Source organism: Hemibagrus wyckioides, linkage group LG07, assembly GCF_019097595.1.
Source record: "Hemibagrus wyckioides isolate EC202008001 linkage group LG07, SWU_Hwy_1.0, whole genome shotgun sequence".
NCBI lineage: Eukaryota > Metazoa > Chordata > Actinopteri > Siluriformes > Bagridae > Hemibagrus > Hemibagrus wyckioides.
This window is the reverse complement of record NC_080716.1, coordinates 11,209,329-11,235,596: the sequence shown is the minus strand read 5'-3', so window position 1 is coordinate 11,235,596 and position 26,268 is coordinate 11,209,329. Positions and strand designations below refer to the sequence as shown.

The window sequence follows — 26,268 nt, the reverse complement described above, 5'->3', positions numbered from 1 at the left end:
CAACCCTGTCGCGCAGTATCACAGCGAGGAGGCGAGTTCTGTGTTAGTGGACCTGTGATGTGATAGAGAGGGGTTTTTTCTATCTGAAAATATTAGAAATGCTCGGAGTTGAATGTTAGCCGAAAACCTCTGGAAATTTCCACATTATAGTGTCGGAAAATGAGTTGTAGTTCAACTCAGATTTAAAACAATCTTGCTCGGGGATCGACTCGAATGACTGCTTTCTCTTAAAAGAGTCGTTTCCAACATTTTTACCCTGAGGACATGCAGCAACGCAGAGAAATACGCCTTTAACTTGAAACAATCTGTGTCAAAAATACTATAGTACGCAAACTATTGACGCTTCTGTGAAAAGTGAGTCGAGAAAAGTTTTGTTTCTGTTGTTTTGTCCACTGTTGTTTTTTTACGCACGGGATTTGGCTGAAGATCACATAAGCCTGAAGCTGAAATATTTTTTTTCTGCTGAATCTTTTGTGTGGTGTCGAGCACGATGAAAGGTGGGTTACACTACATTTCACACACACACACACACACACACAACATTTATTTTCTATTTGTTTGTGTGTGTGTGTGTGTGTGTGCGTGCGTGCGCGCGCGCCTGTTGAACATCTGGATGAAATTGACAGCTCATCGTGTGATATTTTCTCATTTAAACGCAGTAGGGAGATATTTCCAGTAGCACTGAAAGACCGATGTTACTACATGTTATTGTCAAATCACTATTTTGAAAGGGTGTGTTAATAAAATATAACATATAACATTATATAACAACATAACATTGTTTATTTTCATCTCTCTCTCTCTCTCTCTCTCTCTCTCTCTCCCTGTCTGTCTGTCCCTCTCTCTCTCTCTCTCTCTCTCTCTCTCTCTCTCTCTCTCTCTCTCTCTCAGACGAGTTCGCTGAAGAAGAGGACGTCCAATCGTTTGGATACAAGAGGTTTGGTAAGAGCATATTGTTTATGGATACAGTCCTGTAAATCTCATTACCTACATGTCCAAGCGTAGCTACTTTGAAAACGCTGGAAAGATTTGGCTCAAAGGATTGAATTATATAAATATCTAAATACACACATTTAGTCAGCAATGCAGTTGGTTTTGTTTGCAAATACATGCTTTTTTTTTGTTTAAAACTTGCCATGCATTTAAAAAAAACATCTGACACCAATTGGCCAACATCTGTCTAAATAAAAACATTTGCCCTCTGACATTTTTTAATTTTTGTACATGATGTTATCATTGGCCTAGCGTTTGCATCTTTCAGACACACTACAGAGAAATTATATCTAAACAAATGAAAATATCTTGAATATAATCAAATTTATCTCATATTTCTTGTTACAAGGTTACAATAAACCTTTTAAAAAAATTTAAAAGGACTAAACTCTAAACAATACTTGAAATAGTCTTGACAGACAATTTGGATCATTTTAAGCATTTATTTTTAGAAAGAAGCAAAATTATTTGCAAATAGAACAAGAAAATGTTAAAAACCTGAAAGCTAGAAATAGGTTAAATAATATTTGTTTGTTGTTTATCTTATAATAGGGAATAATAGATAAATGTATTATTTATAATAATTATTTATTTATATCATTATAATAATTTTTATGTATTAATATTCAGAATATTTTCACTTCCGAAGACGTCCGTTTTTGCAGTGAAATGGATGTTTTATTAGCGTCAGAATGCTCTGAACCTTTAAATTAAGTTTTCTGTTTTTTCACTTCTGGAGAATTTAAAATGCTAGAAGTTACTTGTGGTTGAGATACAAAGAAATCAAATCAAGTCAAATCAAATCAAGCAAATCAAGCGAGTTTTCCCAGGCTGCCACATTTTTTGGACGAAAAATCATTAAATAACTTTTGAATATAACAAACAGCTTCAGTGTGCCCAAAAGTGGAGGGCTGAAATACCATAGACCCCTGAAGTGTACCCATGAAAAGAGGCAGCAATTAGGAGGCCTGAGTGTTTCAACTTGCTCATGATATATCTGATAAGGAAAAGTTGTTAAATGTTCTCTCATTTGTGTTTTTGCCTGAAGGGCTTATTTTCTCTGCTGTGCGGAGATTATTATTATTAAGGTGAATGATAAAGATTGTGGATCTGATTGCAGGTTTTCAGGAGGGAACTCAGTGTACTAAGTGTAAAAGTGAATGGGCGCTGAAGGCTGCTATAGGGCTGCTCTATGTTCTCTGCATCCTCCTCACCATTGCTGTAGCCATACTGGGTTACAAAGGTAACACATACATTTATTGTGCTTTCTTTTCCATCTTTTGGATAATCTGGAACTCTGACAACAATGACCTGAAAGTCTTTGGCTCATCTAAGTTGTTTTGTATTTTGTTTGGGAGGATTTTTCCACTTTTATTGGCAAGCTTATATTAGTTCATGTTCAGATTGTTTTTGTGTGAATGAGGTCATGTGTTTCTGTGGGGTCTCATTCCAGCCAACAATAAGGACTCAGTGCTGTTTGATTGCCATGGATACAAAAGTGGGTTTGCTTGTTTTGTAATGGTTGTAACCACAACTACGAATATATATATAAATATATATATATATATATATATATATATATATATACATATATATATATATATAAATATATATATATATATATATATATAGAGAGAGAGAGAGAGAGAGAGAGAGAGAGTGAGAGAGATTTGTATGTGTACCCATGTACCCATACATCCATGCTACTTTAGGGTGACCCTGCTAGGACAATACAGATGTTAGTAATCAACACCACCACTTAAATGTATCTGTAAACCTTTTTCTCAGTTCTTCTAGTTTCCAGATGTTCCCATATTCTTTAACAACGATTTGGCTAGTGACTGTTATTGTGTGTGTGTGTGTGTGTGTGCATGAGAGAGAGAGAAAGAGAAAGAGAGAGAGAGAGAGAGAAAGAGAGAGAGAGAGAGAGAGAAAACTAATATTTGGAGCAAAGATCAAGGCTATTAGCACTGTTCCAACTTGGCCCTTTCTCATTCTCTGTATAATGTAGTGTTTAAGCCAGGCTAAACACCGTCTGAATCTTTTTTAGGTGCAGTCTGCTTGTTGTCCATTTTTGTGCTGTTTTTTAGGCTTATTGATTTGAAATAATTTTTATTCATTTATTAAAGGTTTATTTTTTAAGGTTTGTTAAGATCTGTTATATCAAATATATACTGGTGTAGCACTAGTTGCATAGACACTCTATTTTTTTGTTGTGCTCAATATTGGCTTATGAGCCTCCAACTGAGGAAAAACAAGTAACCAAAAGTACTTTTTGTCATAGTATGATGGAACTATAAGTTTTACATTAACAGTTGTGAAACCATAAAGTCCGACCTCCTGATCACTGTAGCAATGATGTTTTCAGATGATAAATCAATTGCACTTTATTGAATGTTTCTTGTAGTGGTGCAGAAAGTGGATGGCGTTACTAAAGGAATACACAAATATGAAGGCAAAATCAATGCCATGGAGACAGATGTAAGAAAAATAGGTAAGTTGTATGTAATCTCATATGTAATCCCAATGTAATCCCAATTGCATACAGAATTTTTAATAAAGAGGTAGTCCATTAGTCAATTGAATTTTTCTATTTTCATTTGTCTCCTTGTCACTTCAGTCTTATTTAATGTTTCCCTATTTATCTCTTACGCCTTGTCTCAGATGAATCTGGTATGAAGTTGAAGAACACTTCCAGTGAGCTGCAGATGTTTCGTTCTGGGTTATCAGCACTGCGTCAAAAGCTAGCTGCAGCCTCTGAGTCCGTCAACAGCAACGCAGCTGTCCTGCAGCAGCTCCGAACCTCGTCACAGGATATGCTTTCACTGCAGGAATATTTGGACTCGCAGCTAAATGCCCATGCTAGCGTTCTGCGTTCTGCTAATGCTACGCTCTATTCTGTTGCTGCAAACACACCTGTGCTGCAGCAGGACACGGCACGGCTTCAGCACAGCGTGCAGACACACATCAATGCACAGCGCATGTTACAGCTGTCCATCAACCGTCTCAACTTCACTCAGATTCAGCAGGACGCTGTCACAACTGCACTGCAGCGTACAGTAGAAGCATCGGATATGAATACGCAGAGCGTCTATAGTGACGTGCTAATGCTGCGGCGGGAGACACAGCTAGTGAGCAGCATTGAGGACTGGATTAGGGAAAAGATCATGAATTTGGAAAGAGCTGAATTTAATGCCTCAACCCACGTTCTCACCACTACACAGGGACTGGGTGAGATAAACACGCAGCTAGCTAACATCTCCAGTCAAATTCTAAACATTAGTACATTCGTCGATGGTAATGCTGCCAACCTGAGAGAGCTACAGGAACAGCAGCAGGATTATGGCAGTCGAACGAGTGATCGCTTTGATAGAATGGAGGAAAGGCTGGATGCAGCAGAAGGAAATGTTAACTGGGTCACAGGGAATGTAAGCTATACTACGTGGATGCTGGGTGGAGTAAACGGAGCACTTGGTGCTTTGCGGAGCTGCTCAGACACAGTGGGGCAACATTCAGATCTCCTTCTGAATTTAAACAGGACTCTGGCTGAGACACAGGCAGATGGGTCTGCACTAAAGTCCCAGCAGGATGACCTATCTGCTCGGCTAGACAAAGAAGTCAGCAGTCTTTCAATTATCATGGAGGAAATGAAGCTTGTGGACAGCAAACACTCCCAGCTCATCACCAATTTTACAGTACTGCAGGGTATGAAATTCAGACTAGATGTTCATACACTGTCATAGCTTAGACCTTAAAGTTCATTTCACCATGAAATGTTGGGTGGATAAAAACTTGCGCTTGCACTCATTTTGAGATACATTCAAAATAATCATATACAGTCCTCTCTGAAAGTATTGACATGGTAAGGCTAGTTCTTTTGTTTTTGCTATACACTAAAGATATTCAGGTTTGAGATCGGAAGTTAGGTCAGAATTTTAGCTTAATTTCCTAATATTTACTTCTAGATATGTTAGACAACTTAGAACTTGGCACCACTGGGGGCAGACCAATTTTTAGGTGAACAAAAATATAGGTACAGACAGTCTTTCTCTGTGTACCTGACTTCCTCGCCAGTCATGAGACATCATAGCATCATAGGCTTACTGGCAACCCGAAACACCTGCAGGTTTGTATGTTCTTAATCTTTTATTTATCTTTTAATCTCAAACCCATAGATCTTCAGTTGTTGTTGCTGTTGTTCTTTCGGCTTCTCCCTGTTTGAGGTCGCCACAGTGGAACATTTAGTCCGCATGTTTCAGTTTGGTACAGGTTTTATGCCGGATGCCCTTTGTGACACAACCCTCGCTTTTAATCTGGGCTTGGGACCGGCACTGAGAGTTAACTCTTCAGTGGCTGGGTTAGCTCCCTGCCCGGTAATCGAACCTGGCAGTGAGAGCGCGGGATCCTACCCAAATGTCTTTAGTGTATAGTAAAAACAAAAGAATTGACCTTGCTGTTCCAGTACTATTGGAGGGGACCATACTTCAGCACATCCAGTTAGTTAATTGATGACTGTCAAAAGTAAGCCAAGTATTCATTTTTAAAGTAACACAGCAATTTACTTGTAATCTCATCCACCCTGCAACTGATTACTAAGTACTAAGGTCTGTAAATCACAAAGTATATATGCTATAGGTAGCCATATATAGGGTGCATTGGTAAGAGGTGTTGCATCTCAATTAGAAAGTAGAAATAGCATATGGCAGCTCAGTTTATTTTCAGTGTAGTTTGGAAGGTTATTTATGTAACTATGGTTCTATGAATGAGTGGAGAACTATCAGGCCTGAGGCTGGGGTAGAATGATCATGAAGAAGATGAGCATGAGTGGGGATTTTTTTTATAAACATGGGGACACTGTCAAAAGATAACAGTTTTATTAGTACTTGGAAAGGAATTGAGCAAACAGGAATACACAAATAGTTGTGAAGGACTTTGGTGCTACTGCACACAGATGTAGTTTCAGATTTGAACAGTTACATATTTAACCTTTTGAACAATTAGTTTAATACTTCTATGGTTCTTTTAGGCCCTCCTGGTCCAAGGGGTCGCCGTGGTGAAAAAGGCCTAACAGGTGCGATTGGTCCTCCTGGTCAGAAGGGGGAGAGAGGTGATAAAGGAGAAGCAGGTGTTACAGGCACTCAAGGAGAAAAAGGAAGTACTGGCACTTCTGGTTATTCAGGTATCCCAGGTATGCAAGGGCCTCCGGGCAGTCCAGGACCAAAGGGCTTACGAGGGTCAGGTGGCCGTGCAGGACCCCAAGGCACAAAAGGAGAGCCTGGCACACCTGGACAACCAGGCAAAGATGGGATGTCAGGGCCACCAGGTTTGCAGGGACCACCGGGTATTCATGGAGTAGTTGGTCCTATAGGGGACCCAGGAGACATGGGTCCACCAGGGCCGACGGGACCTCCAGGACCACCAGGGTTGCCAGGGAGAGCAGCGCCTGTGCCAAAGATACATGTCCTACCAGAAGATGCTTCAGCTCAAGTTGCTACAAGATCTCTGCTAGGTGAGACACATCACACATGGGCAGCATGTTTCCATGACAAATCACTTAAAGAAAAACGATTTTTAGATTCATTGCACAAGATGGAAATTGGTGCACCAACTATACCTACTATATGTGTTTTAGTCAGTGGGTACAATTACATAATCTTATATTGTCCAGATATAACTCTTGGATTAGAACGCAGAAGTCCTTAAAAAGTCCTCTTCTTGATGGCTAGTAAAACACACAAAATATTAATTATGTACACTGTACATAAGATATATTATATTGCTTTTGTATTACGTATTTGGTGTGATTTTATTGGTAGTATTCCTATACAACTTGCACAGATTAGACATTTGAGTAGGAATGTGTGGTGTTATTCTAAGTAGACAAATTACAAATAATTTACTTTTCTCAAAGGGAGCATTTAATATTGTCATATGGCAAAGGCTGGAGTAAAAAAGAAATAGAGCTGATATTTGACTTTATTCCTTTATGCATTTGAACTTACTTATTTGTCAGGCCCCAAGGGGTGCAATTCATTGTTCACCTCACACACCATTAGTTTTTTTTTCATCAAATGAAAAGCTAGTTAATTCCTAATTTGTGGAATTTTATTGCCAGCTGTTGGTTTCTGTAGGACTTTAAATGTCATTGGTTTGCTTCCTACTGGCATGACAAACTCACTTTGGTAAGCCCTATGAGAGTACTCCATTATCCTTCCTCATTGGCCAAGCAGTGCCATACTACTTAATAACCACAAGACAGAGTATTATATATAAGGGTTGCAGCTTCTACTCATTACTCATAATTGAAAGGGGCCCAGACTGCTTGGGCCTCTTGAGTTCTTCCACATTACCCTTCAACCTCAAACTGTGTCTATATGACTTTGCTTTTTGCACAGGGACCTTGTGATGATGAAACAGACTTGAGCCTTAATTGTATGCTTCCAACTTTGTGAATAAACAATTTGGGAAAGGAATTCAAGGATATAATAATCCTCATATAGTGTACAGCAGAATGCTATTGAGAAAGCCCTGTAAACAGCTGGCGTCCTTTTAACTCTTTCTACGCAGAAACTACCCAGAACCCCTTCCTTCTACTATTGATTGAAGGCATTGTCCCTGTGAGAAAGTTTGTCACTGCCTTTCCCTTCAATTTCTTCATTTTTAAATAGTGTGTCCTCAGTGGGGAGCTTGGCAGAAAGCAAAATCCACCTAGCACTATAGCCCAAGTACTGTCAGTTCAACCATGAGTCTTTGTATCCCTATTGATAGATGCCAATTCATTTGTACTCTGTGGTTGTCCAAACCGTTTGGCAAAGTTGAATACAGTCTATGATGTAATTAATGTTTGATAAAACATTTAGATGTGCCTTGTTGCATAGATAACCCGTTTTCAAAGCTGCCTTTGTGTTCTTTTATGGAGTTAAGAAAGGTTTGGTGTATGCATTTGATATTTGATTCAGTCAGAGGTTGGCACAAATATTAATCTGAACCATAAATGTACATTGGTTCAACAAAAATGAAGAACTTCAGTCAGCATTTCAGTGGCAGTTCAGCAGAAGACCAGATCAAAACCCACCCATTATTCTTTATGATTTAGTGGTCCACAGTAGTTGATGCAGTTTTCTGTGAAGGACTGATACAAGTTTATAGTTCAGAGGAATGCGTTCATGTTCTTTTGGCAAACTGACTTGAGCACTTCCTGTTATTAAAAATGTTTTGAACTAATGAACAATTTTCAGCTTCACTTAGGTCACAGTAAAATTTTGTAAACACTTAGAAGGAGTTTCCAGTGACCTAACTGTAGCCGAAAAACTCCAAACCATGCATGCTGAAAAAGACAGAAGTAGTGCTTACTTTTTCATGTGTATGGATAAGCAGCCATAATTACACACCAAGCATTGCAATCATAGACACACATAAACACACCCAGGCAATCTGCTACTTCCTTTCAAATGAAACATCTTAGACACAATCAGTTTACATGGTGCTGTCAAGAAGGGTGGTGTAAATAGACACTGATGTAAATACACTCTACCCACATCAGAGCTATGTGTGTATGTGTTTTTATATAGGTGGAGTTGGGTGCCCTGCTGACTGGGTACGGTTCAAAACTAGCTGTTACTTCTTCTCAACTGAAAAGCTCACCTTTGACGACGCTCTTCAAAAGTGCAATGGCATGTCTTCATCCATGCTCATCATCAATGATAATGAAGAACAGGTTGGTGAAAGCTCCCAACAAGATATTGTCTTTAAAGTCTGGTTTTAACTCATACAGAACATTTTGCTCGTATAAGCAAATACATTTACATACAAATACATTTTGCTCGTATAAGCAAATAAAACAGCACAAACACTGCATACAGAAGATATTATGTAGTCATGGGTAAGGTAAGTAAAAGTATGTAATGAATATATTGATAATGTTGTATCCTCAGGGCTGGTTACATCTTCACACAATTGGTAGAGGATTTTTCTGGTTGGGATTGACAGATCGACAAAATGAGAATGTCTGGCGTTGGGTCGATGGCTCAGAGCCTACTTTCAAGTAAGTATATCTGTGCATGTCTGTGTGTGCATTGTGTTTTGCTGGGATGTAGCCTTAAATGTTATGTTTCCACTACAATGTTTCCACATGCAGCAATTATATCGCTGCAAGATGTCAGTCTCTGTACTAAACTGGTATAACATTTGTGGGTGGCATTCTAGTTGACAACAAATCAGTTTTTCGTGCTGCTAAAATGAAACTTTCTGGAGGGAGAGCGTTTGCATATAAAATTCGTCAGTGTATGTCATCTCTGATGAAGGAGTGTGTGCTCTTTGCCACAGATCATATACATTCTACTGTCTTCACTTCCATTGGTAGTCACTTTACTAGGTCACTATATGTATATAATTAAACTGTTATCAACTTTGGTGTACCGCTGGACACACCCACATCTAGCCACCATTTTGGTTATGTCGCTGGAAGTCGCCAGCTCTCAACAGGCTTCAAGTTGTTGTATGAGAGACCGTAGCATTAGGAGGTGGGCTACATTGTATTTGTTTATGTCTGTGTGCATGTAGTAACTGGAGGCCTGGTCAGCCTGATAATTGGAGCCATGGACATGATGAAGGAGAGGACTGCGCAGGCCTTGTTCATGGGGGCAAGTGGAACGACTTCTACTGTGATGAACAGCTCGGTTTCATCTGCAAAAGTGCGGTAAACAGTTGAAATCTATAACAATGGAAGAGTGAACAGATAAATATGGTCAAATGACCTCATAACTTGTGTCGGAGATGGATGACTCTCTTTGACAAGTAGACCTGATGCAGGTACGAAGAATGAGGAAAGACCATGTAGTAGAAGTTGTACGCTGCAGTGTTTGGTGCAAGGTCAGTTGTTCCATGTCTGCTACACAGTGACATTATATAACGTTCTCATTCCTGGACACTCAGTTCATAAGCATCAAGGATCCATTAACAACAAGTCTATGGAATTTTCTTATATTATATGTATATAATTTTTAATAGTTTTATTTTACATATTTTTCCTGCTTTTTTCAGAGAATCCTAATCTGCCATTTCTTTATAGATGCTGCTTTCCCCCCCAACACATACCTACACATTTCTACCTATAAATAAATACAGAAATAATAGAACAAAGGATGTAATAAATGTGAATTTCCTTCCTATCATATTTGCTCAACTACAATCCACCAGTTATTACTGAAGTGATAAATAAGAAAGTCATTAAAAACAATTCTACACCATAAGTGCGTTGTCATAGTCATTTTTTTTTTATTGTTTCATCCTTTTTACTTATTCCAGACGCTTATCATGATGGTTCTTCAATACACTTAAAAACTTGCAGTGCACTTATTTAAATGAACATATTCATTTTCTTAAGTATTCACATTTTTTTAATTGTCATTCCACTTCATTTCCTATTCGTTGCCTTTAACTCCTCTCCCTTTTCTCCACAGCTGCACAGAAGAATGAAAGTATGTAACAGTAGCACCTTATAGAGAGACACTACTCAACTCAACTCAAAAAAAAAAATAAAATATATATATATATATATATATATATATAGTTTCTTAAAAAAACAAGACAAAAACAAAATGAAAAGACCACTCCATGTCATCATTTTCATGCCATTTTTTTTTTATAGGAGGTTTCACCTCCAGACCTAATCATCACAGTTCTTGGAGCCATTTCAGTCAGAATCAGAGTGAATATGGCTTACAGGTTAAAACCATAATCTAATATTTCACTCACAGTAATTTCTTTAAATTAATTTAAGACCATGTATTATGTTAGCCATGAACCTGGGTGGTCTCATACATCAAATCATATACCAGTAACACTCTGGTAACCTTGGTTGTTTGTGTTACTATTGGTTGTGGGATATTAGATGAACTCTATGGTGGTGAGGAAGGATATATGGAGAAATAACACTGGCATAGCTCAAATTTGTCTTCCAAGCCTAATGTGAATGACATATTTGTGAAAACTGGGTTTGTTGATTGACTGCTTTTATTTCATGTTGCCTGTTATTTAGATACTGTGCGGTTCAGAGATTGTAGTAAGATTCTGATTTTGTCTTACTGCGTTTTCAACAAAAATGAATCATTTATAACATTGAAATTTAAAGAAAACATGGCACTGGCTGTTGCACATTTCCATTTTTCATTCCCTTTAAGAAACCACAGAAAAGTGTGTCAATTTGAATCTTCTGATTTAGTGGTTACAAGATCTGTGATGGATGTCAACACAAGGTAACCTGACATAGAATGAACCACAACACAACAACATGACACCAAACTATGAAGACTGGCAGAGCTAGTCAGGGTTCAGAACAGATTTATTGTCTCACTCTTAATATATTTCATTTGCTAAGAATCTGAAATGAAAGTGAGATCATGCTGACCTGTCAGTTAGCTGTTCCAATTTCTGTTTATCCCTGAACAGTTCTCACCAAATTTGAATCACCGGTTATTGATGTAAACATTTAAGAGACACGGAGTCGTAGTGCAGTCGAAGAACATTTTTGCAACATTTTCCCCCTTCATCCTGACACCACGCTCATGTATGTACATTTGAAACAAAAGCATCTGAGACTTAAAATGTTTGCTGACAAAAAAGATTCTGCTAAAAGAATCTGATAAAATTATATTGAAATTTATACCATAGTCTGGTCGACTTCCCAATTCTGATTGGTCAGAAAGAGTTGATTTCCGTCCTCTAACAGCACAACTCAGTAGTGGTGGCTGTAAGGCAAAGCACAGGGTTATATTAGTGTGCTCACTGTAGTGTGTTTATGTTTTACAATAGCAGCACGTTCACAGGGATTGTATAGCGAATGCTCCGTCTAATCTAAGACTAATTAACAGACCGACACGTTATTTAACAAATAATTGGTGATATGGCAAACCTTTTTTGTATGGTGATGCTTATTGAACATTTCTGAGAGAAATTTGTAGTGTCAGCACTTTGCGACAGTGAACTTCCTGGTTCTCTTTTTGTCATTCAATTAATGAATAAGAAAATAGAAAGCCTGGTAAGAGTTTATGGCTGCTGTAGCATAACATAAGTGATAGCAGGAAATATCCTGGTTTGTGGAACATTAAACATTTTTTGTGTGCTTTAAGTAACACAATCAAAAACTTTCAAATGGCATTCGGAGTAATTAGCAAATTACTAATTCACCCGTTATTCACCTTTTTTTTTTACTCTTGGCTACATTCCAAATACAGATAAAGTTGAGTCCAGTGAAAGTTGAAATTATATCCAAATTAAAGATTTAATCCAGATTGAGACTTAATCCAATACAAGGGAGCAGAACAGCAGAAACTACAGAAGAGGATGTGAGAGAAAAAAAAAAGATGTCATCCAAAATAGATGAAGTTTAATCCAGTGGCAGTCCTTCTTGTGACTTCTTTTAGCTGACCATAATTTGGATGTATTCACGAATACTGGGAGCATTTCCATCCAAGTGAAGAGCACCCAGTTCTCAATAACAGAAGAGTGAGTGGCTGTAGTAGAGATTGGGTACTGGAGAATTTCCAGTAGGTTGCAATTTGTATGTTGGGTTGCTGATCATGCTGTCTGATATTATCTATTACAATCTTCTCCGTTGTTATAGAGGTCTGAGCAGTAATTGATTGCTGTGGTGGTTGGTACGGTGTGCTATTTTTTCTTCTACTCGTCCTTCTCTAGTATCACCTCCCCATGAAGCACCTTTCTCCTCTGACGCAGCATGTGGAAATACAACTGGGGAAACACTAAGATAAAAAGAATGAATGGATAAATATTAGGATAAAAAAATCATAGTGTGCGTGAATATAAGGTAAAAGAAAAATCAACCCTAACTTGAATCTGAAGGTACATGTAGGCCTAAAACGAGGCACTGAATTAATATTTTGCAGTTTGTTAATTTAGTGCTCAAACTAAATAATATAGAAAACAATTCAGCCATCTGGCTCCAAAATAGAAGCCCAAAAACTTTACAATACCCCATTTAAGAGTGTGGTTAAATTCCTTGCGTAGGTCCTTAAAAGCCTAGTGACCAAATCCAGATGATGTCCTGGTTTCTAAACCACGATGGTTTGACGTTTGCACTCCAAAAACAAAGCAATGTTGCAATCTATATATGTCAAGCATAAACATACTAACATACCAAAATTTGCTAATCACACATCTTTCAGACAAAAAACATCTGGAGACAATTTTGTGGCATAAACATTGACGCTTGATAAAGTTGCAACTTTAACTGGTAAATTAAGTGGCATATAAATAACATAAAAACACACACAAATTCCAAGCTCTTGATATATGCTTAAACAACTACCATGACTTCCCTTGTTAGCTTTTATAATTTCAATTGAATGACTAGACACAGCTATATGAGTGAAGTGAATGATTCTTACATGGGATGTAGGAGAGCATTGCAATGATGAGGAAGTAGTAATAGTCGAAGGAGACGTTGTATTTGTTTGGGAGTCTTAAAGAGTACATGCCCGCTTTCCGAACATATGGCAGAGCAGCGTATATGGTCATCAGTTCACCGATCACGCCCAGAGGATACATGATAATGAACATATTATATCTGAAAGTCAGAGATAATAATAGAAATTGTAGTCAGATTATATTCAGGACAAATCTTCCAGCAAAGACAATGACTATACAGATTGGACATTTTAAAGCTGTATGATGCACAAATTGTGTTGCTCAGGATCTGTGATGCAGCTCTGTGGATTTTAAGATTGTGTGATTTAACGTTATTCTTAAGTTCACTGTAAGACAAGTACTAAAGCTACAGGCAGTAGACAAACTACTAGATATTCTGTATGTATATTGGTAAGTGAGAATGTAATGAGACCGCTAATGTATTGAACTAACAGAAAATAAACCTTGGTAAAGGTCCTGACCTTTCAGCTTCTGTTCACAATGTACAATACATCACTTTAACAGGCACATCAGTCTTGATCTTGATTTTTATAACAGTACATAAGCAGAAATGTGAAGGGATTTTAACCTACAGCTACATCTATTCTGTGCACAACACACTAGTGGTAGTAATCTTCTTCCAACAGAACTAGGAATAAATATTTCAATATCCTTCCTTCAAATATAGAGCTGCATTGCATAACAGATTTGAGCCATTATGCGTAATGAAATCTAAGGTCAGTAAATAAACTGCAGTAGTGTAATGATCAGCACTAATAGCTGCAATGTACGAGTTAAAACATAATGCATTGTTTTTGAACAGTCTGATATGATAAAAACCTATTTAAACTGGGTTTTCACACAAAACCATTAGATTTATGAAAGGCAGGTTTCAACTTTTCAACTGTTAAAGGTTTGCAGCTCTGCTTATTTACTAAAGGCTCGGATCTTGTAGGTACAACTGACCTCTACAGGCTAGAACAGGTTATACAACATAGGAAAATATCAATACATCATAGTTGATTTTTAATTTCATTAGGAAATAAAGAGGAAAATTACTATTTATAACACTTTTAATTAACAAAATTTTCTCTTGTCTATGGATAGTTGGTAGTGCTAGTGCATGCTAATTATAGTTCTCTATTTTTAGGATGTATATGTTAAAGAATCTGAACTTTGTGGCACAAGGTGAGTAAGTGAGGTCTTCGGTAGAAGGACATGTATGTATGTAGTGAATAGATGCTAATAGTGGACAGGCATTCCAGTGCCCAAAACAGTCACTCTTAAAAACAGGGGCAGCTGTCCACTTGTCCACAAGAGGCCTGACCAAGATACAACACGAACAAATCCAGAGCATTTGAGACAATTAGACATATTCTCAATCCAAGCCCATTATATATATTATATATATTATATATATGTGTGTGTGTGTGTTTATATATCATAAATATAATTAGCTCTGCTAAAGATCCCAAATGAACAAAAATAACAACATTTAATATACTTGACATGCATAGTTGGTGTACCTGGCCCATTTGATGAAGTAAGGCAGATGGTTAAGCAAATTGAAGGTGTAGAAGGAGTAACGTGTGATCTCAGTGACTGTCCACACCACCAAAAACAAGATCACACTCTCTTGATTCTGGATCTAAAAAAGCCAAAAACAGCAGTAGTAAGTAATGATTCTTTTTCTCTCTGAATAACACACAGTAGTAAATTATAGTGTCATTTAAGTCTAGATTTTGTTTTCTTAATATAAAGATATTTATGTATTAATTTCTAGGTATGTCATTAGGTGGTGCTGAATACAGTTAATGCCTTGTTTGAAACATCTTGACAACATGGTCGGGAAATATGATAACCACATTATGCTGAATGGAAAAATATTTTCCGTTCCCTATCAATACTTTTGATTGATAGGGGGAGCTCTGTAGTGACTTTTGTTTTTTGTGTCATTTTAGCTCGGGTTAGCTTGTGTGCCGGGTTCACACGGCACGATTTTCAAAGTGGTCGGATCACGGTTGTTTTCACACTGCACGACTATCTAGGGTAGCATTCAGTCGCTGCTGTGTTCACATTGCACAATGGATCAGCGACAGGAGATTACACACACTTTGGTAATTCACACTGTGTGATTGCCACTTGTGTGCACGAACTCCGATTTGCCTCTGGTTTCGGGCATTTGTCTGCGATTTCACAAAACCTGTCAGCGAGTGTATATCAGGGCTAAAATCGTGCAGTGTGCATCACTGATGTATTAAAAAACCCACGACTGTGTCAAATGCGGGAGTGAGGCATGGGCGGAAGTAGCAATTTTTTAAAATAAAATACATATCATTATGTTATATAAATATATAATTATAAGTTTATTGTTTCTTTGCGGCCTGGTACCATGATCCATGGCCCGGTACCAGTCCGCAGCCCGGTGGTCAGGGACCACCCTGGTCTAACACATTAACCACAAAGCTACCACATAATTAAATAGCCTAGATGTAATTTGAGTCATTTAAGGGAATCTGATGGCAAAGAACCAGACACCAAACAGTGTATAATGCATTGATAATAAAGATGTTGTTTTGGGTATCCTTGAAAAATAGCATAAAATGTGAGCACAATATGAAAACTTTCAGTAACATAAGATATTATCGACTAACTGTTAGGACAAGGTCAGCAATGGAAAGGATGGTTTAAAGGGTTGGTCTTTTGCAGTCCTCTGTGAAATTATTAAATTCTATCTATTGTTACTAAATTCATGGTAAGTGAATACAGAAAGTTATAATGCCTTGTCTTTTTATCAAGCTATAATCCTGAGTATGTGAGTATTAGCATGAATAATTTTGCTGCTATAACTGGGCTAACTTACTATTTAGTGTGCAGTTTGAATAGTCCTTGACTTCTTTACCAAAACAAAACCACTGTCTCCAAACTGCCTACTGCTACACAACTGATCTAATAGCTAATCAAAAATGGAGCAGCTTGGCTAAGCAATTACTGCAAGAGTCTAGAAAAAAAAATGGGTCACTCACCAGGGTTAAAAAGTAAGCTTAGTATATTTATTAAACCCAACGAGCCTGAGCATCATGTTTCTCTAACTGTGGTAAATTTCACTTTATATACATACACAAGTTTCAGTTGTACGTTTCCATGAAGGCTCTTACCTGTCTGATACTATGCGTGATGAACCAAACCATAAATATTCGCGAGCATACTTGGACCCCAGTTACAATCACAGATGTCCGTACAATTCCTGCAAAACACGAACACATCTCACCATCTACTCCTTCTTGACAACCACAGAATAAATATTAAACTACTTTTTTTTTTTTTTGGAAATTACATACCAATTGCACAGTGCCCAACCTGACATACAGGATGGAAACAAGACAGAAAGGGAAACAAGAAACAAAAACGTAAAGCAGAGAAAAACAGGCATAGCTAGATGAAGGACATTTCTGTCCCTATGTTTGCACAGAGAAGACTAGAATGATCAAGTAGTAGTTTGAGGAAAGACAGAAAGAGAGAAAGACAGAGAGAATGGGGAAGATGACACTTACCTCCAGAAGAGCAAAGGTCTGGAAAAACTTAAGTATCCGTGCTATACTTCTGTACAAGCCCTTATGCGTGCCTTTCTGGAGATAGAAGCGAGTCATTGCAACAGCCAGAACCAGCCACCTAGAGCACATATATTACATTTAATATACTTAATAAAGCAAAATGCATGGGTATCCATGACTCCTCTGTATAAGCAGTGTTATTACAGAGTTATCACAGTATGAGTATGCTCAAAATGATATTTCAGTATGTTCTTCCACTGGAATAAAGATTTAGATTATAACACAACCAAGGTTGTTCACAACATTGCATTTGGCTGCACTAAATGTGAAAAGCTCAAAATGTTACAGCTAGTTATCAAGAACGCACAGCACAGTTCTTAAATGCTAGTCTTTTGTCACAGACATGGAGCCAGCTAAATTATGGGGTGCTCATTGCAGGGCACAATCCCCCCCAAAACACACAGACACAGACACACACACACACTACAGACAATTGAGATACGCCAACTCAGCCTACACCACATCTCTCTAAACTGGGGTGGAACCCAGGATGACTGAAAAAAACCCCTGAAGCAAGGGGACAACATGCAAACTCCACACACACAGGGCGGAGATGGGAATCGAACCCCCAACCCTGAAGGTGTGATACATATAAACCACCACCATGCCCGGTAACCACCTAATTATATATGGGACTTTTCAACTGATTTGTATTTAATAGGCGTTTCATATAGCTACATATTCTATATTATGTAGGCAGATGAGAAATTCTGAGATGATTTACAAGCTCAGTTCATGTAAACAAATAAGATTCTTATAAGGTTTAATGCCCTGAACAGTTTGGCTTCAACATGTCTTGCTGATGTCCGGAAGCAGTGTGTCACATGAACAGTTTGTTCAGCTCATGCTTACCCTTCCACTGATCCTGTGGATCAACCAAATATAATCTAGCGGAAGATGTTCTTCTTATGCCCCACCTAAAGTTTGGAATATTGTTCCAGTGATTCTTAGGAATGCTCTAAAGTGTATACCATCCTATTCATAGTCCCTGCATCTTGTTACATACACCACTATGCAGCCAAAAAGTCACTCAACACATATAACCATCACACCAATATGTGTTTTTCTGAACATCCCATTCCAGATTTAGTCCCACTTTTCTATTATAATGAAAGGCTTTCCTCTAGATTTTGGAGCACGGCTGTGGGGAATTGCCCAGAAAAACATTAGCGAGGTCGGGTCAGGAGGTCTGGGGTGCAGTCAGTGTTGTTCCAAAGGTGTTCAGGCCAGGGCTTTGTGAAGGTCACTCAAGTTCTTCCACACCAACATTGGTAATCTACGTTTTCATGGAAGTCATTTTGTGCATTTTGAGCATTTTTTTAAAGCTGTAACAGGCTTGAGTGTCTTTGGGTTTCAGTGAAGGGAAATCCTATATCCATAATATGTAGACATCTTTGTGTCAATATTTTGAGCAAGAACCACATACCGATGTGATGGTCAGATGTCTGCATACTTTTGTCCATATAGTGTATACTGTTTATGAGCAATTCTCAAATCAAATATAGACTTTTAATGCTCAGCTCGACCTTAATCGTTTATAAATAAATCACTTTGAGATTCTGGACTCATTCATGCTATTAAGAGTCATTTTACATCACCCAATCTTATCTGATCAACTGAGCTCACTTTATCACACTGAAAGCCAGCACTGTAACAAACCGGAGGCCTACACTTGAAACTGAGAGAGAGAGAGAGAGAGAGAGAGAGAGACAGAGAGAGAGAGAGAGAGAGAGAGAGAGAGAGACTTTTCTACCATTTCCACAACACCTGACATTTAAAGCAGTCCACAGTGAGTATTTAATGCATATACGCGTTATTAACACGTGTGTTCTGAAACTTCTTGCTCTGTCAGAGTGAAGCTCCGATGTCAGCGTGCGGCTAAACTTATCGCGCGCGCTGCACCGACAGAGAATGACGCTCGCGCAGCACCGGACACCGTATTTGGCAAGACAGTAGCGCTCCGACGGCCCCAATGAAAACCCCGGTTTATTCCCTCACACTGCTTATTCGACAAAGTCAAACGCCTCTGAATGACAGACTTCGATGCGACCCCGTTCTCTCCGTGTCCACTGTGGTTTATTGATGTTGACCATAAACGGTTAGAGCGGAACAGAGTTCTGAAACTATAAACAGCAACGCAAGCTTTCACTGTAAAGTGGAGCAGGACTGCAGGAGAAATGTACTGACACATTAAACACTACATTAATCCTCACATACCCGGCCGTCATGGCGATATTGTAGAACATGAGCCATGCTGTGGCAATAATGCTCTTCGTCCGCTTTTTGTTGTTCGTTTCCTTTTCCTCAAGCGCTCCGTCCTCCTCTCCGGACGCCATGGCACCGGGGCGCGAGACCGACACCGAGTCACAGACAGAAACGGTGCACGAGCGCAGCTGTCAGTCACCGAAGAAGGGGCGGGTCCATGCCTTTACGGACAAGTTTCCCATACCCCATCCCGACAAAACAAACATTCAACATAAAGAAGGCAATATGTATAAACTTTAAATCCATAGTCTAAATGGAGTAATTAAATAAAAAACACCACAAAACAAGGCCACTACAGTAAGCTGAGGGACCGATCTATTAAAACTACTTTTCCCAGCATCCCACAGTGGAGTCAATAGGTCATGTCACTTCATATTTTTTTTGAGTCAACTGTTAGGCTAGAGCACAGCTGAGAACAACAAACGTTTGACTCCAAAGATATAGACAAGGTCCATCTGCTCATGAGCTCATGAAAGGCATTAAGTGTGAGATATTGCACTTCTGTATTGGCCTATTCAATTGGGGACAATATATAATAAACAGTACACTGTTATTATTCCACACTTTGTTTTGTGGACAGTTCGGCATCATATAACATATAAAAAGTAAAGTATGTTGCATGAACTGTGTGATTCAGGCTTTGTTATAATGATCTGTGGTCATAGGCAAATGAGCATTTATTTATTTGAACAAGAGCATTTTGTGTGCACTAGCTGGCAAATATGATTGGCTGTGTAAGCTGATAAGCATTTGTAGGCCAGAGGCGGTGTCTGAGAAAGTACTTCACAGTAGCTTCTATAATTAGCCCCTACCAGGCACCCAGTAGAAACCAGAGTTAAGCAAAGACACCACCAAATATAGTTCAGCCCACATAATCTGGATCCTGCTACATATGCCTCATACTGTACACATAAGCTACAACCACCATGTTGAGATGTTTTAAAGCCTATATAAGTCAGAGGTCTTATAAAATAACCCTAATCTTAATCCCTAAACATTAAACACTCAATAAAAATGCACAGACCTCTTTAAAGCATCCTCGTACACACAACCAAGTTATAATTAAACACCTCTTAAAACTCACAAGAAAAAGGTTTATTCAGAGGCTAATAATCATGGTAGTTTGATATCATACTATCAATGACCACATGATGGAGCTATACAATAAGAGCAGAGAGAGAGAGAGAGAGAGAGAGAGTGAGAGAGAGAGTGAGAGAGAGAGAGAAAGGATCCAAAACATACATACTAGCTGATGGGTCAAGTAAAATAAAGGTAGTGTCATGGACATTCTGTCTGCCAGTTTACAGACAGAAACAAGCAACTCAACAGAGGACGTTATCAGAGGAAGAGTGGAAGTTTTTAGACTGGTCAAGTTAATCACCAGATCTTAACCCCAATGAGCATGAATTTCTACTCCTGATTAGGAGACTGAAGGGAGAAAACACCTAAACCAAACAACAACTTCAGTAATCCCATGGAAAAACACCACAAATGAAGAAGCCAACAATCTTGTGATGCCATTGAGCCCTAGGCTCTAGGCTTGTTGGCTTGATGCAGATATTGCAAGTATTATTTACTTGAATTTACTTTAAGTCTGTCTGTAGCTAGAGAGAGAGAGGAGCTGTATGTTAAAATCTGCCCAGAAGCCATCATTTATAATCATGAAGTGGGAAGTGAAACAGCACAATCAGATGTTAGGATGATATTTACATTAGCCTGCATGTAAACATTTCTACAATAGACATATAGTCAAGATTCTGTCTGTCTTTCTGATAGAGCATTTCTGCATAAATGTAATTTATTTAATTTAATTTTATGGACTGCAAATGTATGTTGTAGTAGTGCTAGTGTGTGTGTGTGTGTCTGTCTATGTCTGTCTGTTTATGTGTATATGTACAAGTGGGTCATCAATTTCCTAGTGCTATCGCCAAGTCTGTGTTGAAAGTTGTATTCATAGAACAACATATTTTCTGTGTTTTGTTTATACCTAGATTCATCTTTCTCTCTCTCTCTCTCTCTCTCTCTCTCTCTCTCTCACTCACTCTCCCCCAGTAGCTGCGTGTGTGTTTGTCTGCATGCAGACCTCGCCTGGTGATCCAACACAATAGTGAGTGCAGAGTAAGCAGTGGTCTAGCATCAGTATGTGTGTGTGTGGAACATGCTAGCACTCAGCCTCAATGCACTCTATTCGTAGGGATTTTCTTTTGACAGTACCTTTTCCCTTTTCTCCCTCTCCTTTTCCATTAGTCGTTTTTGTGCCATTCCTCTGCATTATGGGTTCAGGGAGCAGAATTAAGTTTGCCATTTGTGAAGTACTGCAGTTTGCCGCCTTCTGTGTACCATTTTTTATTGTGATGCAGCGCTTCGCCTTCATTCTAGCACAAGCGAAGAGACAGATGCAGCCCTCTGGTGGAAACTCTAGCATGGCTTACTGGTTGATTGTGTCTTCGTCTGTTGCCTATCTAACAACCGTGGCACTTCTGGTGTGGCTGCCAATTAAGTACATGGTGTTCATGAAGAAGAAAGCCCTGGTTGGGAGAAAGAAGTGGTGAGAGAGAGTGCTCATAGGTTTATGTGTATGTGTTTTGTTCACAATCAGTGTCAAACTATTGGGGTAGCATCATAAAAAACACCAAGATCATTCTGATTCAGAGATAGATAATGAAAATGCTGCTGGGATTTTTTTTTTATTAATACTATGCCATGAAGCATTTAAGTGTTTATGTTTATGTATTTATTTAAGTGTAATTCAGTTGATTTAGTATTAATTATTATTATTATTATTATTATTATTATTATTATTATTATTATTATTATTATTATTATTATTATTAACAACAACAACAACAATAATAATATCTATTTACTTAATTTAATTATTTATTTAGCTATTTTAAATTGTTTGGATTTATTATATATTTGTGACTGAATCAATGGTAAAATGTCATATAAAATGTCACATACAAGACACACATAATGCATACTATTTTGTCATAAAACTGAACTAGAATTTTCTTTCTCTTCAGGAGACCTGTTGCTCTGGTTTATGTGCTGCTCTCCACACTGCCCACCTTTGCATTCCTAATAGCCAGTTCTGAGGTAAATAGAAGATGTTGGATAATATTCACTATTAGTGATCTGGGATACATATAGCTTGGTAAAGTGAGGAAACATCTAGAACTCTATATCATTCATAGATTACTTAATAAATTGAAAGGGGGTCTGTACTTGTAAGGAACGGAAGGCTTACACAGTGCTACACAAACTTTTAGGAAAAGTTTGCAAGAAGTCCTTGGGAAAAATACATACAGGAACTTCATAAGAGATTTATTGCTGTTCTTGACTCCTCACACTGCTGTTCGTTCTGTCTTCTTTCACTATAATGAGCTGTGATAGCTGTGAAGGTCTAGGTGCAAATTGCTATCCCTGACGAGTTGTTAGAATTGATGTTCAGCTGCATTGCCAAGCAGCAAAAGTGTCAGTGGTTCAGAAAACACAACCACTTCATTAGGGCTTTTCATTCAGTTGCCTTTACTGACCTATCCTGACCTGTTTCATACTTCACAGGGTTCTATAACTTTACACTCAGTGAGTTCAACCTACTTGTCATTTTCAGATATGCATCATAGAGCTGGAATGTATCTCAAGTGAACTTGTTTATTATCCAGCATCTTGTCACACACCTACACACATAAGCATCTGTCTTTCTCCTTCCACTGGCAACAATTATTCATTGTCTGTGGCAAAAGAGCTGACCGCTGGTTGCAACACATTCTTAAAACTAGACCTCTGTGAGGACCATCTATAGGTCATGCTGCATCAACCTCATGGAATTTGTTACTCAGGCTGCTTTATTGTTCTATGTGCATGACAAAGTTGTTTTCCCAGCTGTTTTCTGGGTGCCATAAATATGCCATATTTTCTAGCATACCAAATCTTTACTTCTGATAGCTCCAGGAAATGGTTAAAAGTTTGTGGACACCTGACCATCACACCTATATGGACATGTTGAATATTCCTTTAAAAAAGTTGGTATCCTTTTACTGCTATAACAGCCTTGACTTTTTGAAAGGCGTTCCACTAGATTCTTGAATGTGACTGTGGGAATTTCCCATTCAGCCACAATATTATTAGGGAGGATTTCAGGAGAGAAGCCCCAGTACTCATTTTTACACAGTTCCATACACAGGGGCACTTCCATGGTAGAACATGTATGGCTGGTTTAGTTCCAGTGAAGTGATACTGTAATATCACATCATACTGACATCCAGTAAAACTGTGCTTACAACTTTGTGGCCATATAGTGTATATAGTATATAGTTCTGACCCATCTCACACAGGTTCTTTGCCTTTGCCAACATTCAGCTTAGCCAAGGGGAAATATTCAGAGGGTGAGTTTAATAGCATGGCTTGGCACAAATGACATGTGGCTTTATGAGCAGCCATTTACATTGTACACAGACCACCTGGCCTTTTCAGTCTTGCTTGCTACATCTGGTTCCAGTCAGAGACCTCTTAGGATTCAACACTGGGCTGACAGTGTTCATTATACTGAAGCTCACTCCTAGTCAGGGGAAATGGGAGCAGATCTCCCTTCCCATGCCAGTCTATTCCAAGTGACTTGGACTGGAAAACAGTGCCTGACCTTATACATATCCTTCACATTCTACTTTAAGCAAGTGTCTTTCACATGAACTTTCACCCAGCCTTTGAGCAGGACCCAAGCTGACTATAACATATTTATTCATACATGCCCTCAAAGTTATCGGAGGACCTGACGTGACCTGACGTGAAGAGAAAAATGTCATGTATTCGCATCGTATCAGGGCAACATACCCCATTCAAAAGAAAGCCCTATCTATGATTGACTACTGGCACCGTGATTGACAGGGGGCCCAGGGAGCACAACCACTATGGCTCTCTTGGACTCACAGCTATCAGTGTCTGTGGCATTAGTGGGATTAAAGCTTGTAATCTCTTGAAGATATAGTAAGCATATTTGATTCCTAGATGACATATATGAAATATTTTCGACAGATAACAAACAAATCATTCACGGTGAATAATTAGCAAGAGGAAATTTTCTCATCTCATGATTATGTTGTTGCTAGAAGAAGATAAATTCTTTCAAGAATGAAATTGAGCTTATATCTTTAACACACAGCTGTATAAGTTTTAAATCTCTCTCTCTCTCTCTCTCTCTCTCTTTTTCTAGGTGCAGATTAGAAATGAGATGAAATTTGATACATTCACTGAGTTACCCGTGTCTTTGGTCCTATTTTCACTCATCCTCATTGACATTGTTGAAAGAATCCGTCACTGCAGACTCACTGGCCGGGGTAAACGTTTTTTTTTTCACTTGAATGAACACAAATAAATACACTTATTAGATTACCACTAGACAATGAAAAGCATTTTCTTCTTTTTACATGTGGACTGTGCTTTGATCATTTTCTTGCTGGTCTTACTAACAAAACAAATTCATCCACCGCAATTCACATCTATATTTAAATCATGACTCATGAATCTCACAGACTTTTATCATTAATTATATTTAACCTCAGTCACACATTTTTCTAATGAGAAGCCCCCCAAAAATAAAATTGTACATTTAAAATTTGTAAAATTGTGAATTTCTGGATGAATGCTGTTGAAGTAATTGTACACAACAAACAATTGTAATTAAACTAAATAGGTCATAATTTTTATTCATGTCTGTAAATTTTTTCTTACTTAATATAATAGTAATAGTAAGGCAATTAATCACTATGGTTTTTGAACACAGCATGAACAAACCAGCATATTTTTCTGTGTATTTGTATTTGTTTGTATGTTTAGCGAATGAATTACACCGAAATGCAGACATCCCAACCCTCAACATTGAGATGATGATGCCAATAGCCACTACAGCCACTGGGCCATCTCCAGCAGCAGCAAATGCTAGTATGGGGCAAATACAAAATGGAGCAAGGGCAACTAATGGCCCCACTACAAGGTTACCTGGAAGAACTTCAGTTACTGGGTTAGCAGGCAATGGGATGGTCACTGGGTTACCCACCAGTGGGGGAATTACCGGGATTCCAGTCAACACGACAGGCCCAGCGGTGCCCAACAATGGAGTACTATCAGGCAATAACCAGAGGCAACCATATACTATACCTGTGATTTGTCCAAGCACTGGCCTACCATTAAGAAATTTTGATTATGCCACTGCATACGCAGGGCCACTCCGCTTTTTGCTAGCAAGCGACATGCGTGCTGAAGCCTTTGCTGATAGCTTCCTGTTCTGGTTGGACACAGCTGAAATGGTCCGAGTTGTAAATCACACCGCTGTCTACTTCTCAGGTTGGGCTTTACCAGTGTACCTCTTCAGCTATCTTTCAATGCTGCGACTGGCTCTAATGCCCCACAGTCCCATTCTCTCACCACTGGGGGTGGCCCTACAGGACCTTCCCTTCCTTGTTTTGAGAGTGGCCCTTCTAGCCATTTTCGGGTTTGTCACACCGGTCCTGTTTGTGATGAAGAACCTCTTGGTGTGTTTAGCTTACATTTACTTTAACTTCATGACCAGGCTTAAAGTTTTCAACACTGAGAGGATGTTCTGACTGGAGTAAGGATACAGTGAACTGAACAGCTGAGGAAAATCTATTACAGACAGTCTGAACTGCAGTAGTAGTAGATACAATACTGTTGCATATACCGCCATTACAAAAAACATAAATGGCCTTAATAATATATAATAAAAACTTAATGAATGACTTAATGTGTAAGGAATTGACAGTGCCATAAGATCTGTGTTTATAAGAGAGATAAGAACTGAAATCTCATTTGCTGCACTTTAAGTTTGTTTCGAATGATATGAGTTAATTCTTATTTCATGTTTATCTTAATTTTCATGTAGATGAAATGTCTGTATGTGAATAGATACCTTCAATTACACCTGTACCCTTTTCTCGAAAAATACTTACTA

At 38.4% G+C, this 26,268-nt stretch overlaps 3 protein-coding genes across 3 annotated transcripts; 2 read left to right on the top strand and 1 right to left on the bottom strand.

Annotated features, from left to right (window-relative positions):
* LOC131356129 (collectin-12-like) lies at positions 1 to 10,244 on the top strand. Its single transcript, XM_058394972.1, has 9 exons — positions 1 to 497; positions 892 to 942; positions 2,114 to 2,236; positions 3,401 to 3,487; positions 3,658 to 4,698; positions 6,020 to 6,502; positions 8,565 to 8,710; positions 8,928 to 9,037; positions 9,556 to 10,244. The coding sequence occupies exons 1-9, from the start codon at positions 491 to 493 to the stop codon at positions 9,701 to 9,703; spliced, it is 2,196 nt and encodes a 731-aa protein (XP_058250955.1). The 5' UTR covers positions 1 to 490; the 3' UTR covers positions 9,704 to 10,244.
* Positions 10,245 to 10,463: 219 nt separating this feature from the next.
* Positions 10,464 to 19,408, bottom strand: hacd1 (3-hydroxyacyl-CoA dehydratase 1). The gene is made up of 7 exons (XM_058394973.1): positions 19,251 to 19,408; positions 16,974 to 17,091; positions 16,761 to 16,779; positions 16,578 to 16,666; positions 14,946 to 15,067; positions 13,401 to 13,579; positions 10,464 to 12,755 (listed from the first exon to the last, which is right to left on the bottom strand). Exons 1-7 carry the CDS (start codon positions 19,367 to 19,369, stop codon positions 12,673 to 12,675), a joined length of 729 nt encoding a protein of 242 aa, XP_058250956.1. The 5' UTR covers positions 19,370 to 19,408; the 3' UTR covers positions 10,464 to 12,672.
* Positions 19,409 to 21,393: 1,985 nt separating this feature from the next.
* Positions 21,394 to 26,268, top strand: LOC131356578 (transmembrane protein 236). The gene is made up of 4 exons (XM_058395705.1): positions 21,394 to 21,846; positions 22,325 to 22,397; positions 24,514 to 24,637; positions 25,137 to 26,268. Exons 1-4 carry the CDS (start codon positions 21,476 to 21,478, stop codon positions 25,901 to 25,903), a joined length of 1,335 nt encoding a protein of 444 aa, XP_058251688.1. The 5' UTR covers positions 21,394 to 21,475; the 3' UTR covers positions 25,904 to 26,268.